Source organism: Typopeltis vanoorti, chromosome 23 (genome assembly GCF_054136105.1).
Source record: "Typopeltis vanoorti isolate ZY-2024b chromosome 23, IOZ_Tvanoo_1.0, whole genome shotgun sequence".
Classification (NCBI taxonomy): Eukaryota; Metazoa; Arthropoda; class Arachnida; order Uropygi; family Thelyphonidae; genus Typopeltis; species Typopeltis vanoorti.
Window position 1 is genome coordinate 16,253,958 of NC_143571.1, and position 24,260 is coordinate 16,278,217.

The following is a 24,260-nucleotide window of genomic DNA, read 5'->3' on the forward strand; positions in this document are numbered from 1 at the left end:
CCCTTTTCAAGATAATTAATAAACAAAATGCCCTTTAGCATCCCAAAGCACCGATGCCATGACCTTTCCTGCTGATGGAACCAGCTTTGTCTTCTTTGGTGCTGAACAACCAGCTTCCGTCCATTGTTTTGACTGCTGTTTGGATTCTGGTTGTAATGGTGAATCCAAGTCTCATCCATGGTAATAAATTGATGCACAAAATCAGTTTTATTCTTGTTATAATGCTCCAAGCACTGGTAAGAGATTTTCATGCAAGTGCGGTTTTGATCTGCTGTGAGCAAGCTCGGTACCCGTCTGCACAAAGCTTTTTCATTTGCAATTCCTCATGCAAAATATATCCTACACATTCTTTCGAAATGCCTATAGTCTCAGCAATTTCACGCACTTTGACTCAGCAGTCATCCAATGCCATATCGTACACTTGATCGATGATTGGTGGTGTTATTCTTTTTGGACGTCCTTCGCGTGGATCATCTTCAAGGCTGGTATGGCCACGTTTAAGCTCAGCAGCCCATTTCTTAATTGTAGAAAATGAAGGAGAAGAGTGCCCATAAACTTTTATGCACTTCGAATGAATTTCTTTTGGCGTTAAACCTTCTTTTACGAAAAATTTTATAACCACATGATACTCAATTTTATCCATTTCAAGGGATGCAGACAACGCCTTTGCTTCAGACAGCTGTATAAACAAGCTACTTAATAGAATGACTTGCAATTTCACATGGATGCTTATGACAGGTGTACTAACTTAGGGAGAAAAAAAAAAAAATCTTGCCAATGGCTTTGCCATCTGTGGTCGAGGCTAAGAACTTTTCAGACCATCCTCTTATTTCAGGTACAAACTTTATTTGCTTACACTTGGATAAAGGGTCAAACCAAGTATATAATTTCTTGGTATCCTTTAATTTATAGTTATAACCACGTGGAAAAACTTCTAACAACTATCTCTAATTCAGAGTATTTTAATATTAAGTGTGACGCCTGTTGAATACTCATATATGAAAATATGACTTCAGCATTACTTCAACTTTAGTTTCACCTTTGAGTCTGGCTCCCACTGATGAGGTATGGGACCTTATAAGTGTGAGGTATCTTTAATTTATAATGCTGTCATAATTGTTTACATCTTGCAGTTGGTGATGATCCCTTGATTTCGAGTGAATTCTTAGCTTATTTTGCTTACATTTAAACCTAGCTATGGCTTCTAAGCAAGGCCGAATTCCCAGTGGTGATAGTGGTGCCATGCATAAGCACATGTTGATATCAGTACAAGAGTTTCTGTGTGATATGTATTGTATTCATTTGTCAACTAATAAAGCAAAGGGACAAGATACTGAAATTATTTTTAGATAGTGATTCAAGAAACAAATGAGTGTTAGAAAAACTTTGAAAATGATGTAATATTTTTGAAAGTGTTGGCTTGTAAGTTAGCATGTTAATGGAACAGGCTAAGTTATTTCATAAAGAACGTAAATTAGAACATGAGTACGACTAGTGATGGATGGCTTCAAAGGTTCAAGAGACATCATGGAATTTCCATGCATAAAGTGTGTGGTAAAAAAAAGTCTGCAAATTACAAAGGAGTCCCTGATCATGTGAACAGAATCGTCAAACTTGTTGCTGAGGAATATCTCATCCCAAGAAAGCATAATGCAGATGAAACTGTGTTGTATTGGTGATGTACACTGCAAAGGATATTAAACAGCAGAGGACAAAGAAGGGGCCCATAAGATTCAGACAATCTAAGGTTACTATCATAGAATGCCCGTCGTGATAGAACAGGAGCTAATGAATTTGCATTTGATGTATAAAAAATTACACAGGGAAAGATCAGAGCCTCTGACATACCAGGCAAGTAAAAATGGTTGGATTACCACTGAGAGTATATTAAAATGGTTTAAAAATTTTTTTTTTTTGTCTGTAGGCTGCTGAAAGATTGCAAAATTATTCTCGTTCTCGACAGCTTTTCAGCTTATCCCAGAGCTTAATTCTTATGTAAGAAGAATGTTTATACGGTCTATTTACCATCAAACTATATTTGTTCAACTCTTCATGGAATGTTTGTTAGTTGTTTTAAATGCTTTTCAAGCCGAGACATTTAATAAAGAATTTAACATTTAACTTGCTAGTGCCCTTGGAGAAGGAACAAACTTCAGCACTGAAGAAATGCTGGCATAGGTTGTGGCTTCTCTTGATTATTCTCGTGATGAAAATGTTAGCAGTGACTTTAAAGGATTTAATATATCACAGGAGAAAGAAGTTCATGAGTTTCTTGAGTATGCAAAAAGTGTTAATCAGACCTGCTGGCAAGGTTATAGCAAGTAGGCGTAATGAAGAAAATTTGGCCGAGTTGATGAACATTCACAAAGAAACAGTGAGTTTACATCACTATACTGACCCTGAAATAAATTATATTTTTCTGAATTCTGATAAAACGATGAAAGTGATAAAGATGAAACCTGATGTTGATGAAAAACTTATTATTTACAAGTTAATGGAATTGACAATTGTTTTGGGATGAATTTACTAAGTTATACTTACATAATTTACTAGAGAATGATAGAACAGGAGCTAATGAATTTTCATTTGGTGTATGAAAAATTACACAGGGAAAGACCAGAGCACATGAAAGAATTTCATTTGGATGAAATATTTAAAAACATAGCCAAGAAGTGTGTGTGTGAAAGCAGTAGGCCTACACTAATAATTCTGTAACTTTAAGTACTGCAGATGTATTCCCCCTGCAACATCACAGATCCATGATGAAACGGCTCTGAAGCAGACAATAATCCTTATAGCCTTCAACTTCCAGATTTTTGTGATTCGCTCTACAATCCTAGTAAAATTCTTATATTTTATCACTCGTTCATGAAGAAAATGTTCATGAGGGTATAGCATGAAGATGAAAATGTTTGTGTATTTTGTATTTCTGAATGAAATACAAAACAGCAAAAATACTGTTTTGTATTTCATTCAGTCATTTAATTTAAATTTAATACCTATTTAATTAATAATCCTCTTTCATTGATACAAACGAACTTAGCATTTAATCATTTAATTTACATATCATAGTTTAATTTCTAGAGGTCCATAGTGCTTTAAAGACAAAGTGGTATGATTAATGGGTCAAAGATGTAGTTATGATTTATTACTTGACCTCTATTGGTCTACAAAATGGCTAATCTGGCAACACTCTGGAACCAAGTGTGTTGAAAAATTGGTGGTGTGCCTGTATTAGACCTTTTCAGTTATAGAAATATATCATGGTGATAAACTAAATTCACATTTAAGAAGAAAATGCAATTGTTTTGAGATGAATTTACTAAGTTATACTTACATAATTTACTAGAGAATTGCAAAAATTAGTCACTATAGAATATTATGGAAAGTAAGTGCTGCAATAGTACTTAGAAGATATTTTCATTCCCTTTTACTCCTCAACAAATAATTAAAATTTATTCAATTATTGTAATATTGATATTGATTTTTTTCTGTTCTGCTTTCTTATGCATATCATTATTAGTCTTTAGGGCTGAAGATTCAAACACACATCGTCATCTCTGTGAATTTGTGGGTCTTGATCTAGAAATGGCCTTCAATTATCATTATCATGAAGTAATTAGTGTCATAGGAGAGGTTTTTGTGGAAATTTTCAAAGGATTGAGAGATAGGTAATAATTTGTAATTATTGAGTAAACAATAGTTTGGCACTATAAAGTAACAATAGTGTTCAAGCAGATTTAAGTCAGACTACCCAAATGTATACAGATATGACAAATTGTCATATATGTATACACCTTTCATTGGCTATTCCCATATCAAAAATTATATCATATGATCATGATTTAGGCAATAGACAATCTAGTTTGTGTATATGTATGCCAAATTGGAATGAACACAAGAGAACTGTTCAGTATCCTTCATGGAATGCATCACTTTTTCAGTGTCCCATTTCCATTCAAGGCAGTATAACATAAATGAGCAGATACTGAGGGATTGTGCCTGCATGTAGACACACTCAGTTCATCAATACAGTCTAAGTCAGCGCTTCCCAAGCTGTGGGCCGCAGCCCCCTTGGGGGCTGTAGGTTTTGTTAGGGCAGGCCATGAAATAATGAAAACAAATTTAAAATCTTTTAAGACTAAGTAGATTTTTTTATATTAAAAGAAACGTATTTAATTTTTATTTATTTATTTTTTTGTTATTTTTTATATTTTAATGGAATTTTCACACATTGGTGCTGGTTCACAAATTTTGCTTCCTGCATATTTCGCCGCTTAATGAATATTAGTAAATGTATGCTTATTTATATAAGTTTCATTTCAAGGCAGAAATCTATGAATTGCAGTTTCAAATATTTCACCTGATATTGGTGTAGCAGTATTGAAACACATCCATCATATTAAATTGTTATTAAACTTCTTTTATATTTTTAATTCTTTCTTTATTACTAATTGTTTTACGTTTCATGTGCTTATACTGCAAATGTACAATAACGCTATATCTATCTATATAAAAATATGAGATAATGTGGCATGTCAAATGTGTATGTGTAAGATGCTAAAAATGTAATATTTGCATTTGATTTTTGCAATATTCGCTGTGTATGTTTTGTATTGAATATAAATATTATAATAATATATGTCTATATTACGATTTTTTTCGAGGGGGGCCGTGAAATATTTTAATTTTTCCAATGGGGGCTGTGACATCCAGAAGTTTGGGAAGCACTGGTCTAAGTTACTTAGATCACAGTATAATAGTCAACACTAAATATTTTGGTTTGATCATCACATCAAAATGTCTGTAGTATTACTGAGAATAGTGATAGACTTGAAGGAGGGTTATAGGAAATGTGCACTCAGATAGACCATGACCAGTTAGATGACAGTACAGTACAAGCAGTATCAGAATGCACAATACAGTGGACCCTGACATGAATGAGGTGTCCAAGTTCCATTCTTAATAAAATAAAATAAAAGAAGCAGCTGTGAGTGCAGTGAGACATTAACATCAAAAACTTGAGGAATGGAAAGAGTTAGCCTTGTCTGACAAACCTGATTACATTTGTTGCACACCAATGACAATTGTAGTATGAAGCAGTGGACCATTTATTCCAGATGACACTCCTGCAGGCTTATGATGTTGATGATGTTTTCTTGACACATGTAGTGTCCTGATGCAATTGTCGCAAAGTCAGAATTGTGCAATCTGACTTGAATCTGCTACTTGAACATTGTTGCCAACAAGTATGCTCTTTGTGACCAGATTTTTAAGTTTTAGGAGTACTTCATCCTTTGAACATAACAAAAGGTCAGTGGGAAAAAAATGTTATTATTATTATTTATATGGGCACTCCATGAAGTCAAAAGACTCGTCACAGGAGACCCACTGTATCCATTAACACAATACTGATCATACATCTCCTTAAACCTATTCACTGTTTGGGTGCTCACTGCCACCTCTGTCAATCATTCACTCATTCATCCGAGAAAAGAACCTAGTCTGCACATCCTTACTAAACAGTCTTACACAGCTTCCAAGTGTGATCCCTGGTTCCCCCCCCCCCCCCATTCTCCATGTATTGAAAAAATTTCTTCTGTGTCAATCTTATAGTATCCCTTAACTTATAAGTTTGTATCCTATCCCTCCCCTCTCCTCTCCCCCTGTCATCTAAATGCTGCAACCCACGCACTCAATATATCCTCATAGGGAACATTCCACGGACCTGTCACCAGCTTGGTCACTTATCTTAGAATCTATATCAGCATTGTTGAAGTCTCCTATGATAATTGCTCAGCCTGTATTCATTATGCTAATCTGCTAGTGTATGTCATCCACATTTTCTTCTGGACCTCCAGGTCTATCGCAGCAACCAATAATATATTTTGTCCTGTTGGCCTCTATCTCACACCAGACAGCCTCAAATGAACCATTTCCATCAACTCTACAATCTTCCTTCTATTTTTGTTGGTTGAAGTCCTTCAGCTATCATTAATAATACCCCTCCTCCTCCTGCCCTATATCCTCTATCTTCTCTGAAAATACAATATCTATTGTATTCTATCCCTGTAACTACATCATTCTCTGACAACCAGGTCTCACTTATGCCAATAATTTCTGTCCAAGTTGAGCTGACCAGTGCTAAAAACTTCTCTCCTTTATTTCTGATACTGTGGCATTCATGTACATGCATTTCAACATCCCCTTGGGTCCACAGTTACCCTTACACAATGTTATTATCTGCCCATTCAGATTCAAAACCTGGGAAACTGCATCCAGCTGTTCATAATCATTCCTGCACCTATACTTATCTACCCCAGGAGTGGCTAGATACATGCTTGATTGCTTTCCCTCTAGTTTCTCTGGTTTTGCACTACTTCAGCCTCTCACTGAACAGCACTTTCTCTGAGCACCTAACTCCAAAATCTTTTAAGTTCAGTTCATCAGGCATATACAGGTCCTTACATCCATCAAATCACTCCACACATCTATAAACTGCACACCATTCCTCCTGCAGAATATTCTCATTGACAATCATGGCCTTTCTTCTAAGTTCTATTCTATCATACCAAGGCAGCAGACTCACAATCTTTACTTTCTTACTCTTCATTTTTGCTTCTTCTAGGAACTCTTTCATATCATCTCTCATTGCATATTTCTCACCTTTCAAGTCATTTGTATCTGTTAATATAAAAATGTGATGTACTGAATTTGGGATTCAAATCACAGTTCTTTTCTGCCGTTAATTTAACTGCAAAAAATTAACGATGGTTGGGAGATATATTTAAAAGAATGACACTCCATAACTGTGCTACATGGAGAAGGTCATTTCAGTTTAAATTAGATTTATGTAATAGTTTAAAACTTTTTTTAAAAAAAAGTCTTATGAAGAAAATGACTACTGTGAAGGAGTTTTTTTGTGACTGGTAGAAATAAACTGTCCACAGAACTTAAATTTCAAACAAAGAGTTCTTTCTTTCCCACTAGGTTTGGATGTTCGACATTCGAACAGAATTGTAATCCAAAATTGATATTTATATCAATCGCTGCCAGAAATGAGACTTAGATTGAACAACTTCATCAGAGGCAATGTCACTTGCACATTCACACAGTAATCAATATATAAATATATATATCAATTTGAAATTTAAGTTCTCTCTCTCTCTCTCTCTCTCTATATATATATATATATATATATATATAAAGTATTCTATAAGTAATAAGTCGCATGTTTTATGTAATTTACTAAATGAAATGTCCAGTGATCTTCATGAGATGAAAAGTAATGCCTCCTACTTTTTTTCTCAAAAAATATAATTTAGCTAACAATGGATTTTACATATATCAATCCTTCTTTCGTAAACATTGTCATTTCTCGATACACTTGCAGTATCTGAGTGAGATGTATGCTCACCCCCATAAGTCTTTACTCCAATCAGAATTTTCATGAACATTGTGTTTCAGCTCATCAACCTCAAAATGGTGTCCTATGATTGTATCTTTCAGGGGCCCAAAAGTGTTCAGTCAGAGAGTACCAGATCTGAGTTGTGGATAGGATGGGGGAAGTTCATTCGAGCCAAATGTTGTAGTTACATCCCCTCTGTGGATGCAACTTTACATTACATTATAATAAAGGAGGAAGAATTATTCAAGTGTCTGTGCACCAACAGTATTGTCCCATACACATTTTATGAGACAAGTATGAATTTTCATCTGATTCACATCTTCTTCATGAATTCATTTGCCACTCTGCTTCATACATGCATCTATAAATTAGGTCATTTCCATTTTGAACTACTAGTGTGCTGCACCCATGTGGCCAATCAAAGTACTTTAATTCCACTCTAGTGGAATTAATGACTACTACTACTGTTCACTCAGTGATGTAAAGGTTTCTGCTATGCTCAAATTGAAAGAAAAGAAATAACCATTGCTTTTGTACTGCCTCTCATGGATTTATCTTTTATGGGTGAGATTCACATTAAAAAATAATAAAATATTTCTAAAATCAAATAAATAATTAGCAATATGTACTGTTATTCACTATGAGCATTCAGGAAGAAATGAAAAGTAAAAAAAATAAGAATTGAAGATTTTGGTACTAAACTAGGAATATCCTAGAATTTACAAAAAATTTCAATGGCAATGAGATATTCCTGGGATCCCGCTTAACAATTAACAAGCCTTAGTAAGTGGATAGATTTAGATAAATGGAAATTTAATTGGCAAACTTTAGAAAATCTTTATAAATATAAGAATAGATCATTTCATTTGGGTGTCTGTGTAACCTTATGTCATGATGTTAGACCACTACAAGAAAGGCTTATAAGTTTGATCACTCCCTAAAGGAATTTTTTTTTTTTTCCAGCGGTTGACCAAATTAAGTGATCTTTGATGGAGGCATCTAGGACCTGTTCTCCTGTAAACTACAGTTTTTAGTCCTGCATCTCAGAAAAATTGACTATAGAACTCACAAAATGCAGAAAATAATAGGATTATTAAGATTTAGGATCATGAGATGGCAGCAGTTGTCTGCCGCACTCTCACCGTAATGCCTCCGAAATATTTGCTCAGCTAAGGGTGTGAGACTAGCAACTGTCCCTACCCCAGCCCCCATTTCCTAAAGTAAGTTAGGGTTAATGAGTTCTATCTGTTCCCTCTGCTTCTTTTGGGGAATAAAAGACATTAGAGGATTTTGAGGATCATTTCAACACAAAACTTTAAATCATGTATTCTTATAAAGAAATTGAAATTAAGGGACAAGTGGTAATTAAAAAAATGACAGAAGATTGAAATTTTATTGAAACCTTATATTGAGGATGTGGTCAGAAAACTAGAAAGCACCCAAATTGGAAATTGAAAAATAATGGAAGGCAGAGTTAATAGTAAATGAGATGTATTTAAGGATATTTTCATAATAAAATGTTTATATTTATTCTAAGTAAGTTTAAAAACAATATTGCAGTTGTACTGTAATCAATATGTACTGTTTCTCTTTCTATCTCATGTATGAATTTTTGATCAGAAGAAAATGATACATTTAAAATGCTTAATCAAAAAGAAATAAAAGACTGGATAATTGCTTTTATTTATAAGAATACATGATTTAATAAATAAAATTAATAAATGTCACATATACACATACAACATACATGCATTTTATTTATACTTCAGGTTTGCAGATGAAATAGCTGCTGTTATTATCTGTTATTATAGATGATTTGGAAGAATATTTCTGACTACTCTTTACATTTAGAATCCAATCCCTACCCATACAGCAGCCCAGTGTTATCAAAACTATGAAGGACCACCTTCAGTCCCTTTTGCAAAGAACCTCACTTCTCTGTTCACAAAAACTAAAGCACAGATGGCTAAAGTATCCAGGTTCATATAATGTCCCATCTAATTGGTTGATACCATACTTAGGGCAGACCTATTGATTGAAGACAGTCCAAAGCATGAGAAAGTTGAATACAAAAGGTTGAATGCCACAGTGTTATCAGAAAACACTCTAACAACTGGCATCTTAGGAATTCAACATAGTTTCAAGAAAGAAGAAACAAACTCTTCTCTGTTCACATCTCAGTATATACATCCCTAGAACCAGAAAAGAGAGCTACTTAAAAACATTTATAGATATTAGTACCAGTTTAATACTCTCACAGACATGTGAAGCAAAGATCACTTTAGCATATTTGTTGCAAACTTGTACAGTGATGTATGACAAAAATAAAGCAACACTTGAAAATGGACATTTAAAAGTCTAACAAATCAATATATACTGTTTTTCTTTCTATCTCATGTATGGATTTTTGATCAGAAGAAAAATGATACATTTAAAATGCTTAATCAAAAAGAAATAAAAGACTAGATAATTGCTTTTATTTATAAGAATACATGATCTAATAAATAAAATTAATAAATGTCACATATACACATTCAACATACATCTGTTTTATTTATATTTCAGGTTTGCAGATGAAATAGCTGCTGTAAATCTACAGTTTCCTGCCGAACCATTCAAATTCTTAGAACCAAGGTTTGTTTCATTAAAGATCACTTACATTGCAATATTTATTTTTAAATCTATGTTTATTGTATGTTAACAGTCAAATGAGTAAGTTTATTTTTGCATAGCATCTATATATTTTTTGTATTGTCAGAAACTGTCGATGGCACACTTCTTCAATTAAAGAACTTAGAATTTATTAATGCAAGAAATTGACCATTTAATCATACTTTGATGTATAAAATTGCTATATAAAATTTAGCATATATATGAGGAAGGGCTTTCTTCCCTTCACCATTCATGTCATTTCTGACTCACTGCACTCCTCATATGCTCTGTTTTTGCCGTATGCATTTTCTTTTAATATCCTCATTAGCACTCCCTTAATGAATTAGTATCCATAATCTTTCCTTCTCCATATCTATAAAAAGCATAAATGGTATCAGGCCACATCTGTACACAGTCTACTAACAAACTCATCAAACTGGCTTCACATTCTCATTCTCTAAATTCTTTGAAACAGTTTATTTCTTCTATTTTTCTCAAAATAACTACATGCAATACTGATGCACCATAGGATCATCAACTTCTCATATATGGCATATTTTTTTATAAAAAAAAAAGTAAACAAGTAAAATCCTTGGCATCACATTGTGTCACAGGCCTATACACCATGCACTTGAATATATCTTTGTTAACCATGACCTTGGTTGTTATAGTCAAAAATTGCCAAAAAAATGAATTATGTGTATTAATTTGGTCCCAAAACTGACATTGAAAGATGTACAAACCCAAATTGCAGGTGCCAAGTATCAAAAATAACTTGACAGAATATTAAAGAATACACAAGAAAAATGTTTTCTTTCATTAAAAAAGTCCCTATTCTTGAAATATTAAAAAAAAACAATGATGTTTCCATCTGATTATCACTAAACCAGTTCAGTCACATGTTGTATTGATAGTTTCAGTGCATGCATAACCTGCTAATATCTGTTTCATTCAATAAATTACATCTATAGATTTGTGGTGTTGGATGTGAATGCAAAATGTTTCGAAGTTATGGTGAGTACTGTACTGCTGAACTTTTTCCTGCCATGCCAGCAAATAACACTTGTTTTACTAAACTTTCCTCTTCCATTCTGTTTGATTGGCCAGCCAACCACCTGCAATTAATTTTGCTGACACATTCCTGAATGCTAACAATCTCAAGTTCTTTCCTGATATATTTTTTTTAGTATGATGCTGCCATTAATGCCATCTGTTCATTCCCATAACCTTTCTCAGAACTCTTAGATCTGTAAGTTAAAATTGGTTTGACCACTGTGTTGTATATAGCTAGTTTAGTAGCTTAGTTGATTTCTCTCTCTTATTCTATATAAATTCTTTTGACTTCTACCTGGGTCACTTAAAAGGGGGGAGGGGGTCAATGCCAAATAACAAACTCCAGTAGCTGTTTTTCCTGATCATACATTCATCATATCTGTAATATGATGAATGTATGATAAAAAAAAATGTTTTTTTGTTGTTGTATGTTTTTGATTCATTTGTTATAATACAGTTGACTCTCACTATAGCAAATACTCCTATAACCTGTGGTCCCTATGAGGTTGCCATAGTGAGTCATCTGTAACCTTCTTATTGTATAACTTCATCATCATCATCAAATTCCTGCCATGTACCCTCAAGGGGTGTACAGGATATGAGTGTACTACATGAAAAAATTACATCATTACTAACTTCCTATCTACAATTTTCCTCCAAATCAGTCTGTTACTTGTCAAGAATCCAACATTATCAGATCTTATATTTCTATTGTCTAAGACACTTTGTACCGTATCAATCCACCTATATCTTGGTCTTCCTGCCAACCTGGCAGAGAACACTTGTTTTGCTAATCTTTCCTCTCCCATTCTATTTAAGTGACCATACCACCTGAGATTAGCTCTGCTAACGCATTCCTGGATGCTGACAATGTCAAGTTCTTTCCCAATATCCTCATTTTTAATATGATATTGCCATTGATGCCATCTGTTCACGCCTCTAATCTTTCTCGGGACTCTCATATCTGCGGTCTCTAGTCTTTGGTCAAGTGTTTTACTTCTGACAGAGCTCTCAGATCCATAAGTTAAAACTGGTTTGAACCCAGTCTTGTATACAGCTAATTCAGTGTTCTGACAAATGCTTTCTCCCATGCTTTCTCGACAAATAGTCGAGAAATCATGGGAATATAACAAAGATCTGTATTTAAGTTTTGTCGATTTGGAAAAGGCATATGACAAGGTGCCAAGAGAGAAGCTATTCAATACGCTGCAGTTATAAGGTGTCAATGGGGGGCATTATATCAAGCAATACTTAGTCTTTCCTTCATAATGTGATCCATATAGATAATGAATAACAGAGGGGATAATGTACATCCTTGTCTCACACCAGATTTAACATTAAACCATCTTCCTGTACTTCTTTCAATTCTAACTGCTGACTTACAACTCAAATAAAGACTAAGTATTGCTTGATATAATGCCCCATCGACACCATATAACTGCAGCATATTGAATAGCTTCTCTCTTGGCACCTTGTCATATGCCTTTTCCAAATCGACAAAACTTAAATACAGATCTTTGTTATATTCCCATGCTTTCTCGACTATTTGCGTAAAGTGAAGATCTGATCCTGACAGCCTCTATTTGGCCTGAATCCAGCTTTTCTTCCACAATTCTTCTCAATCGTTTCTCAATTATACTTGCATAGATCTTGCCAGGAACACTCAGTAGGGAAATACTCTGTAATTCTCACATTCAGTTTTATTTCCCTTTTTATATATGGGTACTATGAGAGCTCTACTCCAATCATCGGGAATTCGTCCCTCTGTCCAGGCTTTCTGAACTCTGCAGTGCAGCCACTGTAAGATTCTTATACCACCATACTTCAGCATTCCTTGTTGAATATCATCTACTCCTGCTGCCTTTCCACATTTCAAGCCTTTGATGGCTTTTTCTACTTCAAGTATGGATATGTATTCCTGACTGCATGCCTGGTCAGTGTTTTTTACCACTGTGCTGTCATCACTGCTTGTTTCATTTAGCAGTTTTTCAAAGTAATTACTCCATACTTCAAGGATATCTTTTTCTCCCATTTTCATGTCACCTTTATCATCTCTAATTCCTTTTACAGCACTCTTTCCTCCATTCCTAAGCTTCTTCAACAACCTCCAGAATATTTTGCCACCTTCTTGATATTTATTTTCTATGTTCTTGCCATAGTCCTTCCATGACTTTTGTTTAGTTAGTTTTACACAGTGGAAAAAGCAATTGTGTTTCCTATCTTTAAAAAAGGTAATAGAGATGACCCTAAAAACTATAGAGGTATCAGTATACTAAATTCCTGTTGCAAAATATATAGCAGAATCTTAAATAGCAAACTAATAAAATATTCCGAAAACTTTATTTTAGAAGTACAGAATGGATTTAGAAAAGGACGATCATGTATAGACCCGGCCTTTTGCCTAAAATTAATAATAGAGAAAAGAAGAGAATACAATTTAGAAACACATATTAAAAAAAAGCCTTTAAGGGACAAGAACTAAAATAGTAATAGATAGTGAATTCATTTAACTACCTAGGATGCATGATCACATATGAAAAAGATATAAACATAAAAATTGCAAAATATTTAAAAATAACAGGTGTAATTAATTCTATATTTAAACCAAACCTAGGTCAAAAACAAACCAGACTAAAAGTATACAATACATTAGCGTACCAGTCTTAATGTATGAAAGCGAAATCTGGACAATAAAACAAAAAGATAAACAAAGATTAACAACAGCAGAAATGAAGTTTACGAGAAAAACTGCAAAGTATACCCTATTTGATCACAAAAGAAATGAAGAAATTATGGGACGTCCTCTTAAACGAGTCAATGATGACTTCTAAGGCCGTAACAGGCCATGCTAGGCCTAAATCCTTGATACGCATGATGATGAAGTATTATATTTGCATTGTTTTTTTGTTTTTAAGTTTTATCGTATTTCAGCACATTCTAGTAATGAATGTATGTGGCCTAAGTTGCAGTTTTTTCGACCACGAACTCCACAGGGTAACTATATCCCATGCACTACTAACATCCTTACCCTGCAGTGTCTTATGCCATGGTACAGATTTAAGCTTCTTCCTAAGCATGTCATAATCACCTGCCTTGTAGTTTCACAAATACCTCTTCTTGATAGAATATTGCTCATGTTTTACAATTTCCCAAGTCAAGACCAAGTCACTCACCAATTGGAGGCAATGTTGTTAACTTGGTTATGAATAGCTCTTCTGATCCTATTACCAGGTCCAATACTCTCCCACCCATACTCCCCTCCATCACATGCTTCCTTAAGTAATTATCTCTCATCACGTGTAGAAATTCTATTTCCTTTCTGTTATGTGATCTTTCTTCCTTCCAGTCTATATCTCCATAGTTGAAGTTTCCCATAATAATCACTCAACCTGTACTCATTGTACTAATTTAGCGATGCATGGCTTCCAGATCAGTTGTGGAATTCCCTGGCCTATAGCAACAACCAACTGTATATTTTGTCTTACTGGTCTTAATCTCACACCAGATTGCTTCAAATGAACAGCCGCCCTCCCACTTGTCTCCTATTCTTTTTGGTTGCAGTTCATCTGTTATCATCAACAGTACTCCTCCCCCAATCCTATCTTCCCTGAAAATACTGTTGATGAAAGCAGATGAACTGCATCTACTATATGAAATATGAAAATTGGAAGTGTTAATCTCAGCTCTCTACTTTATTCAGGTAGTGTTATAATCCTAAATAAATCTCGTATGGCATACAAGATTCCATAACTTAATTGAGTAACTGCGGTAATAAATTTGGTATGAAAATCAGCAATAAAAAGACAATGAAAATAGCCAGAAACATCTGCTACATTCTGTAATCTATACAGTTAAGCACAATATTTTTAGTGAAGATGGCAAATTAATTATGGAAATAGACAACAGAATTAGCAAAGCTGGTTTTTGTAGAAAGTCAACCGAATAAATTTATATTGAATGATATCAGAACATTAAATTAGCTCTATACAAGACAGTGTTCAAACCAGTTTCAACTTATGGATTTGCAAGTTGAGTAAGAAATAAATCACTTGGTTAAAGACTGGTTACGACAGGTGTAAGAATTCTGAGAAAGATTACGGGAGTGAACAGATGGCATCAGTGACCGTATCATATTATGAATAAGGAAAGAACTTGACATTGTTAGTATTCGTGAATTTATTAGCAGAGCTAATGACAGTTGGCTTACGAATGGGGGAGGAAAGTAATGCAAAGCAGATGTTTTATGCCAAGATGGTAACAAAAAGGTCTAGAAGTAGACCAAGAACTAAATTACTATTACTATTACTATTATTACGGGCAACTCCAGGGAGTCATTAGACTCATCGAGGGAGGCCCCAAATCATATTCATCACAACTATCTGACATTCATACAGTATCTATCATACCTCGCCTTAAACTCATTCACTGTCACAGCATCCACTACAGACTCAGGGAGCGCATTCCACTCATTCACTACTCTAAAAGTAAAGAACCCAGCTCTAACACCTTTACTAACCACACTTTTGCCCAGTTTCCATGGATGTCCCCTAGTCCTCCCACAACCAGCCCTGTTCTCAAAAATATCTTCTGAATTAATTTTATAGAAACCCTTCAGTAATTTGAATGTCTCAATCATATCTCCCCTCCTCCGCCTATCAACCAATTTTTGCAACCCACAAATCCTCAACCTGTTCTCATACGGTTCATTCCACAGACCTGCTATCATCTTGGTCACTCGCCTCTGGATCCTCTCCACATCCTCCCCATCAAGAAGAAACCTAGGTGACCAAATCTGAGCACAGTAGTCTAGATGGGGTCTTATCAAGGCTCGATAGAGAGGAACAATAACCTGCTTGTCTCTGCTTGTCAACATATTCTTCAGCAACCAAGTGATTTGATGAGCTGTTTTGGTCACTTTTGCAATGTGTCCCCTAAATTTCAATTCCCTATCCACCAACACTCCTAAATCTCGTGCCTCATCAATTTCCTGGAGCAGGGTTCCACCAATGCAGTAAACTGCCTCCAATCTTTTCACCCCAAAATGCATAACCTTACATTTTGCCACATTAAACTGACATCCATTCTCCTTAGCCCAGACCTCCAATCTATCCAAATCATCCTGCAAAATTTTGACGTCATCTGCATTCACTATTGCCCTACCCAACTTCGCATCATCCGCAAACAAATGAACTGTTCCTCTCAGATCATTTCCTATATCATTTATGAACAAATTAAACAGCATTGGTCCAAGAACAGATCCTTGTGGCACACCACTAGTCACAGGCCGTCTTGTGGACTCTACTCCCGAGTAAACCACTCTCTGATATCTCTCCGTCAACCACCCTCCTATCCATCTCACCAACCCTATGTCCATTCCCATATGCTGCAATTTACTGATTAGAATTCCATGTGGAATCCTGTCAAAGGCCTTGGCAAGGTCCAGTAGAATCACCGTAAACCCATTGCCCTTATCCAGTTCAGCCGTCACTGTGTTATAATACGTGAGCAAGTTACTGAGGCATGACCTACCCTTCACAAAACCATGCTGTCCCCGATACAGTATCCCATTTTCTTCAATCCAATCTTGTATTTTCCTTTTGACTATTTTCTCTAAGACCTTTACAATGATTCCTGATATGCTAATCGGTCGGTAATTTACAACAGCAGTCTTGGAACCACCTTTATGCAGTGGAACTATTTTCCCCTCTTTCCACCCGCTCGGGACTAACCCAGACCAGAGACTCAAATTAAACAAAATGGTCAAGGGTACTGACAATTCTTTAGCTGCTTCTCGTACAACACTAGCTGGTATACCATCCAATCCCACAGATGTATTGACATTGAGGTTATGCAATAGACTACTCACCTCCACTTCATTAACCACAATTCCCGTATAATCTACTGGTTTATTCGTTTCTGCAATGTCACCACCTTGATGATATACTTTTGCAAAGTGCTCACTCAGTAACTCAACTATCTCAACTGATTCAGTTACCTCCCTACCATCGGCATTCTTTAAAATCAATCTGCCATGTACATTTTTCCTTTTACTTGCTACATATCTGAAAAACTGTTTAGGATTCTCTTTAGCCTGCATGGCCAATGTTCTTTCGTAATCCTTTTTTGCTTTTCTTACCACACTCGTCACCCTTCTGGCCTGCGTTTTATACCGTTCATGTGCCTGCCGGTCACCCTTCTCCTTAAATTCCCTCCATAGTTGTTTCTTTTTTTACAACTCAAGCTTAATGGTGTTATTCATCCATTTAACCCCTACTTGATTTATTATTCGGACTCTAGGTATACAGTCAGCCATTGCTTCATGCAAGCACTTCTTAACTACCTCCCATGCACTATCAACTTCTAGTCCTTGCAGTTGTACATGCCATGGCACTGAACCAATCAAACTCCTAAGCTTGTCATACTTTCCCGCTCGATAATTCCACATGTACCCTGTCTTAATTGAAAATTCTACACCTTTAGCCACCTCCCAAGTTAAGACCCTATGATCACTCTCACCGATTGGTGGCAATGTGGTCATATTTGTTACAGCCAAATCCTCAGATGTAATTACTAGGTCAAGCACTCTCTGACCCCTAGTATTTTCCATTACATGCTGTCGCAGATAGTTATCCCTTAATAACCGCATAAAATCCAGTTCCTTCCTCCCATGTGTCCTCTCCTCACTCCAATCAATGCGACCATAGTTGAAATCTCCCATAATAATCACCCTCCTTCCACCCATTTCTTCTATTTGCTTGTGCATACTGTCACCACCATCTTTTCCATCACCTGGTCTATAGCAGCACCCAATTGTATATTTAGTTCTGCTAGCCACAATCTCACACCAAATGGCCTCAAATGTGCTCTTTTCTCTATCCTGCAATTCAACTTCTATTCTCCTTGGCTGGAGCTCATCAGCTATCATCAACAATACTCCTCCCCCCATTTTATTCTCTCTGTCATTCCTGAACACACTATACCCATCACATTCAATCCCACTAGTTATATCATCTACAGTCAGCCATGTTTCACTAATACCTATAACCTGTGGTCTGGAAGTGCCAACCATGGCCAAAAACTCTTCCTTCTTGTTCCTAATACTCCTAGTATTAGTGTACATGAATTTAAGACCCCCATTAGCCCCAATCCTACCTTGATGCCTTATATTAACTATCCCACTCTGATTTGTTGTCCTTATTTGCTCTGGCATATTATATTCATTCTTACATTCAACTGCCTCCATAAGGACTGTATCTCTACCCACCCCCCCCTAACAAATCTAGTTTCCCTGAATTTGCACGTCCACTACATTCAGCAACACTTTCTCAAGTCTTCTTACACCGTAACCATTCAAATGCAAGCCATCCATCTTATATAGATCCTTTCGCCCATCAAACTCACTCCACACATCCACAAATTCCACACCACTCGTCATACATAACCCACGCATAAAGTCATTTGCAATTATAGCCCTCCTTTTAAACATTTCACTGTCATACCGTGGCAAAAGACTAATCATTCTAACTCTCTCACTCTTTTCTTTTGTTACCTCAAACAATTCATTCAGGTCTTCTATCATTTCCATTTTATCTCCTTTCAAATCATTCGTACCTGCCACAACAATCATTTCTTTCACCCTTTCCTTTTGCTCTCTAATAGACGCAGTTACGTCCTTTATGGTCGCACCAGGTTGGTACGATTTTGTCAAATCCTCTACTAACACACCTCGTACTAACGAGTCTCCATACAGCACTCTATCCTTCATTTTGTTCATGTTCACATTCATACGTCTATTTTTCCTGTCATACCTTTTATTATTGGTTGGTTCATTCAGTCTACTTTTGTTCATGCACTCTAGCTGCTGTTTTGCTCTTTCTATCGCACTATTCAACAACGCGATCTCACTCAATGTATCTATCTCATCTTTTTTGTTCTCTGAGAAACCATTTATACTAACATTCACACTTTCTACATTCACACTCTCACAATTTTCATGTACAACTTTGCCGTTTCTTGTCATATCCCTATTTCCTTCATTTTGAAGGTTGACAAAAATATCACACTCACGATCCGAAATACGCTTTAATTCCGCATTCTCCCTACATTTTCTACACACATTCAATCCTTTATCATCATCTACCCACACTCCGACCGCACTCCGCAAAGCGTACATTTCACAGCTAGTACACTGACTCATTTCTTTTATGCTACCGTTCTTTGATAACGATGGCGAACCTTCATTACTGGCCGCCATTTTCCTACGCACAGGTGCCATATTTATCCGTAACGTGTTTTGTCAAATTAAACGTTATAACACACCAAAAATAGACGCACTAAAATACGCAAGGCAAATAAAACAAAACTACACAATATTAAGTAATTTGTATCGATAACTGAAAATGATACTTATCTTATCTGGAGCTTGCACGAACACTACTCATTACGAATTCATCTAGCGGCGACTTCCGACATAGATTGTTATAAAACACTTTAGTACACTAACCACGTTAATAAAGCTCTAATAATATACCAAAATTAAACACTTAAGTCCATTAAATTGAATCCAAAACACCAATAAATCAGCAAAAAACACAAATCTCTCAGGAGCTCTCCGATAGCATGACCGTTCACCAGCTAGCCTCGACACCAATAAATGGATTGATATGGTAAGAAATGCCTTAGAAGACCAAAATATAAGCTCTGATAATATTACAATCTTGACAGTTAACAGATTAATTTGGAGGAAAATTGTCCATAGGAAGTTAATAATAATAATGTAACATTTTCATTTAGTACTATCATATCCATTGCATCCCTCCTGAGGGTACATATAGTTATTTGATTATGATGATTTTTTTTAAATCTCAATAACACTAAGTTGACACCCGCTGTATTATATTAGCCAATAGAAAAATATTGCTGCAGTGTAACATGATCTGCTCATATTTGAATCAATTTTTCCATCATTATCCCATTACACCTGAATAAAATGAAGTGTTTCAATGGGATAATGAATTATTATTGTTTCTTAATGTCAAGTGATATCACAAATTTATAGTTTGTCATTTAAGATAATGCAAGATACTATAGTCTGCCCACATTTGCAAGAATCCTAGCTGGCACAGTGCCAAGAAGAGCCAATTCATGCTGAAGGAGGAGAAAGGAATAATGCGATATATGAATTTGTCACCAACATGGAAAATCACATGCTTTATATGTAAAATTTTCCAATTGTTATATAAGCAAAATAATTACCACTTTAAAAACTAGAATTTTCATAAAAGAAAAAGCTAATTTTCTGACTTTTAATAATAAACACCCATCCCACAAAACTCATTGATTACCCTATTATCAGAACGAATTCACCATCTTCTGCCATGTGCAGAAGTGTCGAGGGGTCTCGAATCTGTGGTCAGACGGTAACTGTTCCATTATTTTATTTTTTTAATTTATTTATTTTATTGTATGAATCAGTAATACTCTGTTGAATATAATTTATTATTCATACAACTTAATTTAAAAAATTTCATTTATACTACAGCCTAAGACTGGAATATCCTCAGGCTCTTGCTATGTTACAGGAAGCTGGGATAGAAATGGATGAAGAAGAAGATCTTTCTACTGCAAATGAAAAACTTTTAGGAAAGCTTGTCAGAGCTAAGGTATGGAAAAGGTTTTCCTAAATGCATTTGAATGAAAGGCATTTCTGCAGATATGGCAGATTTTGTGGCACTGCCTTTCTCTGAGATAATTACAAATTCCCACTTTTCAGTAATAATATTATAACCAGTGGTGAGCTATAAGGGGCTCACGTGAGCCCTTTGTTAAATTTTTCTCAAATTTGCGAGCCCCTTGTTCTTCTTGTTTACTTTTTATTTAAAAAAAAAAAAAAGCATAATTTTTTTAAATATATTAAGCCACAAACTCATACGGTAACCTAACAAAAATTATTCTATTTGGCAGTGTATATATTATTTGGAATTATTGTTTCAACTTCTCTATAATGAATACATCCTCTATAACTCTTGTATAACGAAAGTTTGAAAATAAATAAAGATAGCATGCGCTATCTTTACCCTTCTCCCTTCTGGTAGCCAATCTTATGATAAAACCAGTAGACAATCAAATGTTCGTAAAACTGTCATCAGTGGGTTGTTCCACTGAACATTAGTTCTGTGTTCGTCAGTACACTGATGTATAACAATTGTTTGTGTTTAAAATTTAAAAATAATAATAAATTTAAAAATTGTATATTCAGCAAATTTTATTTTTATAATTGTAAAAGTATTTTTACCCGTGAAAGATGAAAAGACAGTGAAATTCATTAAATTTTTTTTGGGAAAAAAATAACTAAAAGTGATTCTGCTGATTCTACTGCTGTTGAAAATGAAGTTGAAGATAATACACACATTGATTCAATGAAGATGCAACAATTGGAGGAGAAAAAGAAAATCATTTACCTGATTGCTGGAACGAGAAGCAAGCATCGTATTTCTAAACGCAGTATAAGTGGTTAAAAGTTAAAAATGGTAAATTAGGATGTCGTGTTTGCTCAAAATATAAAAAGTTAAGTGTTCAAGGAGAAAAAAGTTGTTTTATCATCAAAGTAACGTGTAGAAATGAAAATGGAACCGAATGGAAACATTACAGACTCAAGAACTACATGTCTGCGTAAAAAAGTTATCCAAACATAATGAATAATTTGCTCATAATAAAATCATAAAAATAAATGAAGAATGTAGCAAATCTGTATTACCAAATTTAATTGACAAACTAAATGAAAAAGAAATTTTGATAATTTCAGAAATGTTTAATTCTGTTTATAATTTGGGTAAGAGAAACCGACCTATGTCTGATTTGCCAGATTTAATCGAGCTGCAAATTAAAAATGGTATTGTTCTAGGATTATCATTGCATTCTACATTCTCAGGAATTAGAATAGTTGAACATATTTCTAAACAAATAAAATTAGAAATATTCTCCAAAATAATAGAAAAAACAATTGCAAAATTTCTATAATAGCAGACGAATTGATAATGTTTTCAATTCGTCTGCTATTATAGAAAATAAGTGTTTTAGTTATTCATATCCCACTGAAGAGATCTCAATAAAGGTCGAAACTAGTCTGGGTAGTGGCCCTTCCCTTAATGCATAACATTAGACATATCTGCAAGGAGATGTGTTTTGCATTATAGGAGATACTGAGATAGGAGTGTTGGTAGCTTGCTCCACCTTTGCAACGAGTTGGCCTGGTGTTGTACCACCTTACCCCAGTTCTGAAGATACTTTCAGGCGCAAACTTTGTTTGCTCACACTTGGATAAAGGATTAAACTAATTTTATTATATTCATATGCAAGTTGAGCTCACTGAACCATATATGATTTTTGTGGATCTTGTAGAACTAGAAAATACCACTCCGGAATGTATACATGCTACTATAATTGCTACTTTAAATTCATGTGGATTTTCTGATAACTATTTAAAAAATCATCTCATTGCATTTTGTTCTGATGGAGCTAGTGTAATGTTAGGAAACAAATCCGGTGTTGCAATCAAACTTCTACAAAAGTTTCCCAACATTGTGATTTGGCATTGCATAGCTCATCTTTTATTAGACGATTCGATAAAAAACATTAAAATAATAAATTATTTTGAAATATTTATAGATAAATTATATACTTTTTATCATCAATCACCAAAAAATCAACGAGAATTAAATACGATTGCAAAAGACCTTGGTATTGAAATTTTAAAGATCGGCCGTGTGTTTGGAGCAAGATGGGCAGCTTGCAGTTTACGAATGGCTCTTGCTGTGTGGAGAAATTACCCAGCATTATGCAAGCATTTTGCATCGAACGATAAATAAAAGGGCTTTTTAAATCGACTTCTCAATTTGAATTTTTTTTTAACATCTAGCATTAATGATTGACATCCTACAGGAATTATCATATCTGTCAGAAGCTCTACCAAGTTGTAATATAAGTATTATAAGAGCTAACTCCTTAATCATGCAAACAATTAGTGCAAGTAATAATTTTAAAAATTCTGTAGGTTCTTGTGAATCTAAAATTGATACCATGTTAAAATCAAAAGAATTTGAAGGAATAGCAAGTGAAAGCAAATCATATTTCACAAACTACTGTGAGAAACATTACTAAACCCTCTTATAATGTCTTTAAAGGATAGATTAAAGCAGCAAAGAAATTTTAAACTTAAAAATGAAAATTTGAGGATTTGGAAGATGAACTGAAAAACATTTTAAATGTATGTTATCCTGAAATATGGAATATGAAAGAAGTTACGTGTCCATGGTTAGAAGGAAAAAAAGAGGATAAGATATTTAAATTTTATTTTGAAATATGAAATTAAAATTAATGATTTTAGAGATTTAGTGGAAATGGCTTTGAATGGAAAGTTACAAAACGAAATTCCCAGTACGGTGAAAAAAGCCAAAGTGATTATGGCAACAATTGCAGTTTACAGCGCTGAAGCCGAACAAGCTTTTAGTGTGATGAATAATATCGTAACGACGAAGAGATCTTCTCTCACTATAACATATTTTGGATTTAATGACAATATGTATAAATGGGAAACCTTTGAATGAATTTAATTCGAATCCCTATGTCAAATATTTTCTAGAAAATTATCGCTTAGCTATAGATCCTCCTAGAAGAACGCAAGACGTGAAGGAGGAAGGAAATAAGGTGTGGCAGCTGTTCTCATAAGTATTTCCTTAAAGTAATTGTTTGTAAATGTTAACCTCTAAAGGAGGGAGTTTTTTTCTGGGTAAATGTGCACCAGACAGTGAGGTTTTTTTAGTTTTTTTTTATGTAAATTCGTCTCATCGTCTCGAAAGTGATTTTATTAAATAAAATATTAGAGTTACTGTTACTACCATTTTATATATAATTCACTTTTGGTAATCACATATAAATAAATAGGACTATAAAATAATGCCCCTTGATTGGTACCAGGCCCATTTCTACATTTTGCGGGGCCCTGTGCGAAATGGAAAAGCGGGGCCCCTGAAAGTTAGTAACATTTATGGAAATTTTAAATGGAAGAATATCTTGTTAATTAATTAATTAAATCAGATATGAAAAATATTTATGCACATAAACAAGTATGCTCTTTAGCATCAATTAA

General features: G+C 34.7%; 1 protein-coding gene across 1 annotated transcript in view; it reads left to right on the forward strand.

Annotated features, from left to right (window-relative positions):
• AspRS (aspartyl-tRNA synthetase) overlaps positions 1-24,260 on the forward strand; it is a 232,926-nt gene that overhangs the window by 139,944 nt on the left and 68,722 nt on the right. The window contains exons 9-11 of the mRNA XM_090412705.1: positions 3,524-3,671; positions 9,974-10,042; positions 20,655-20,775. Of these exons, the coding sequence (XP_090268831.1) occupies positions 3,524-3,671; positions 9,974-10,042; positions 20,655-20,775 (338 nt within the window). The remainder of the gene's footprint in view (positions 1-3,523; positions 3,672-9,973; positions 10,043-20,654; positions 20,776-24,260) is intronic.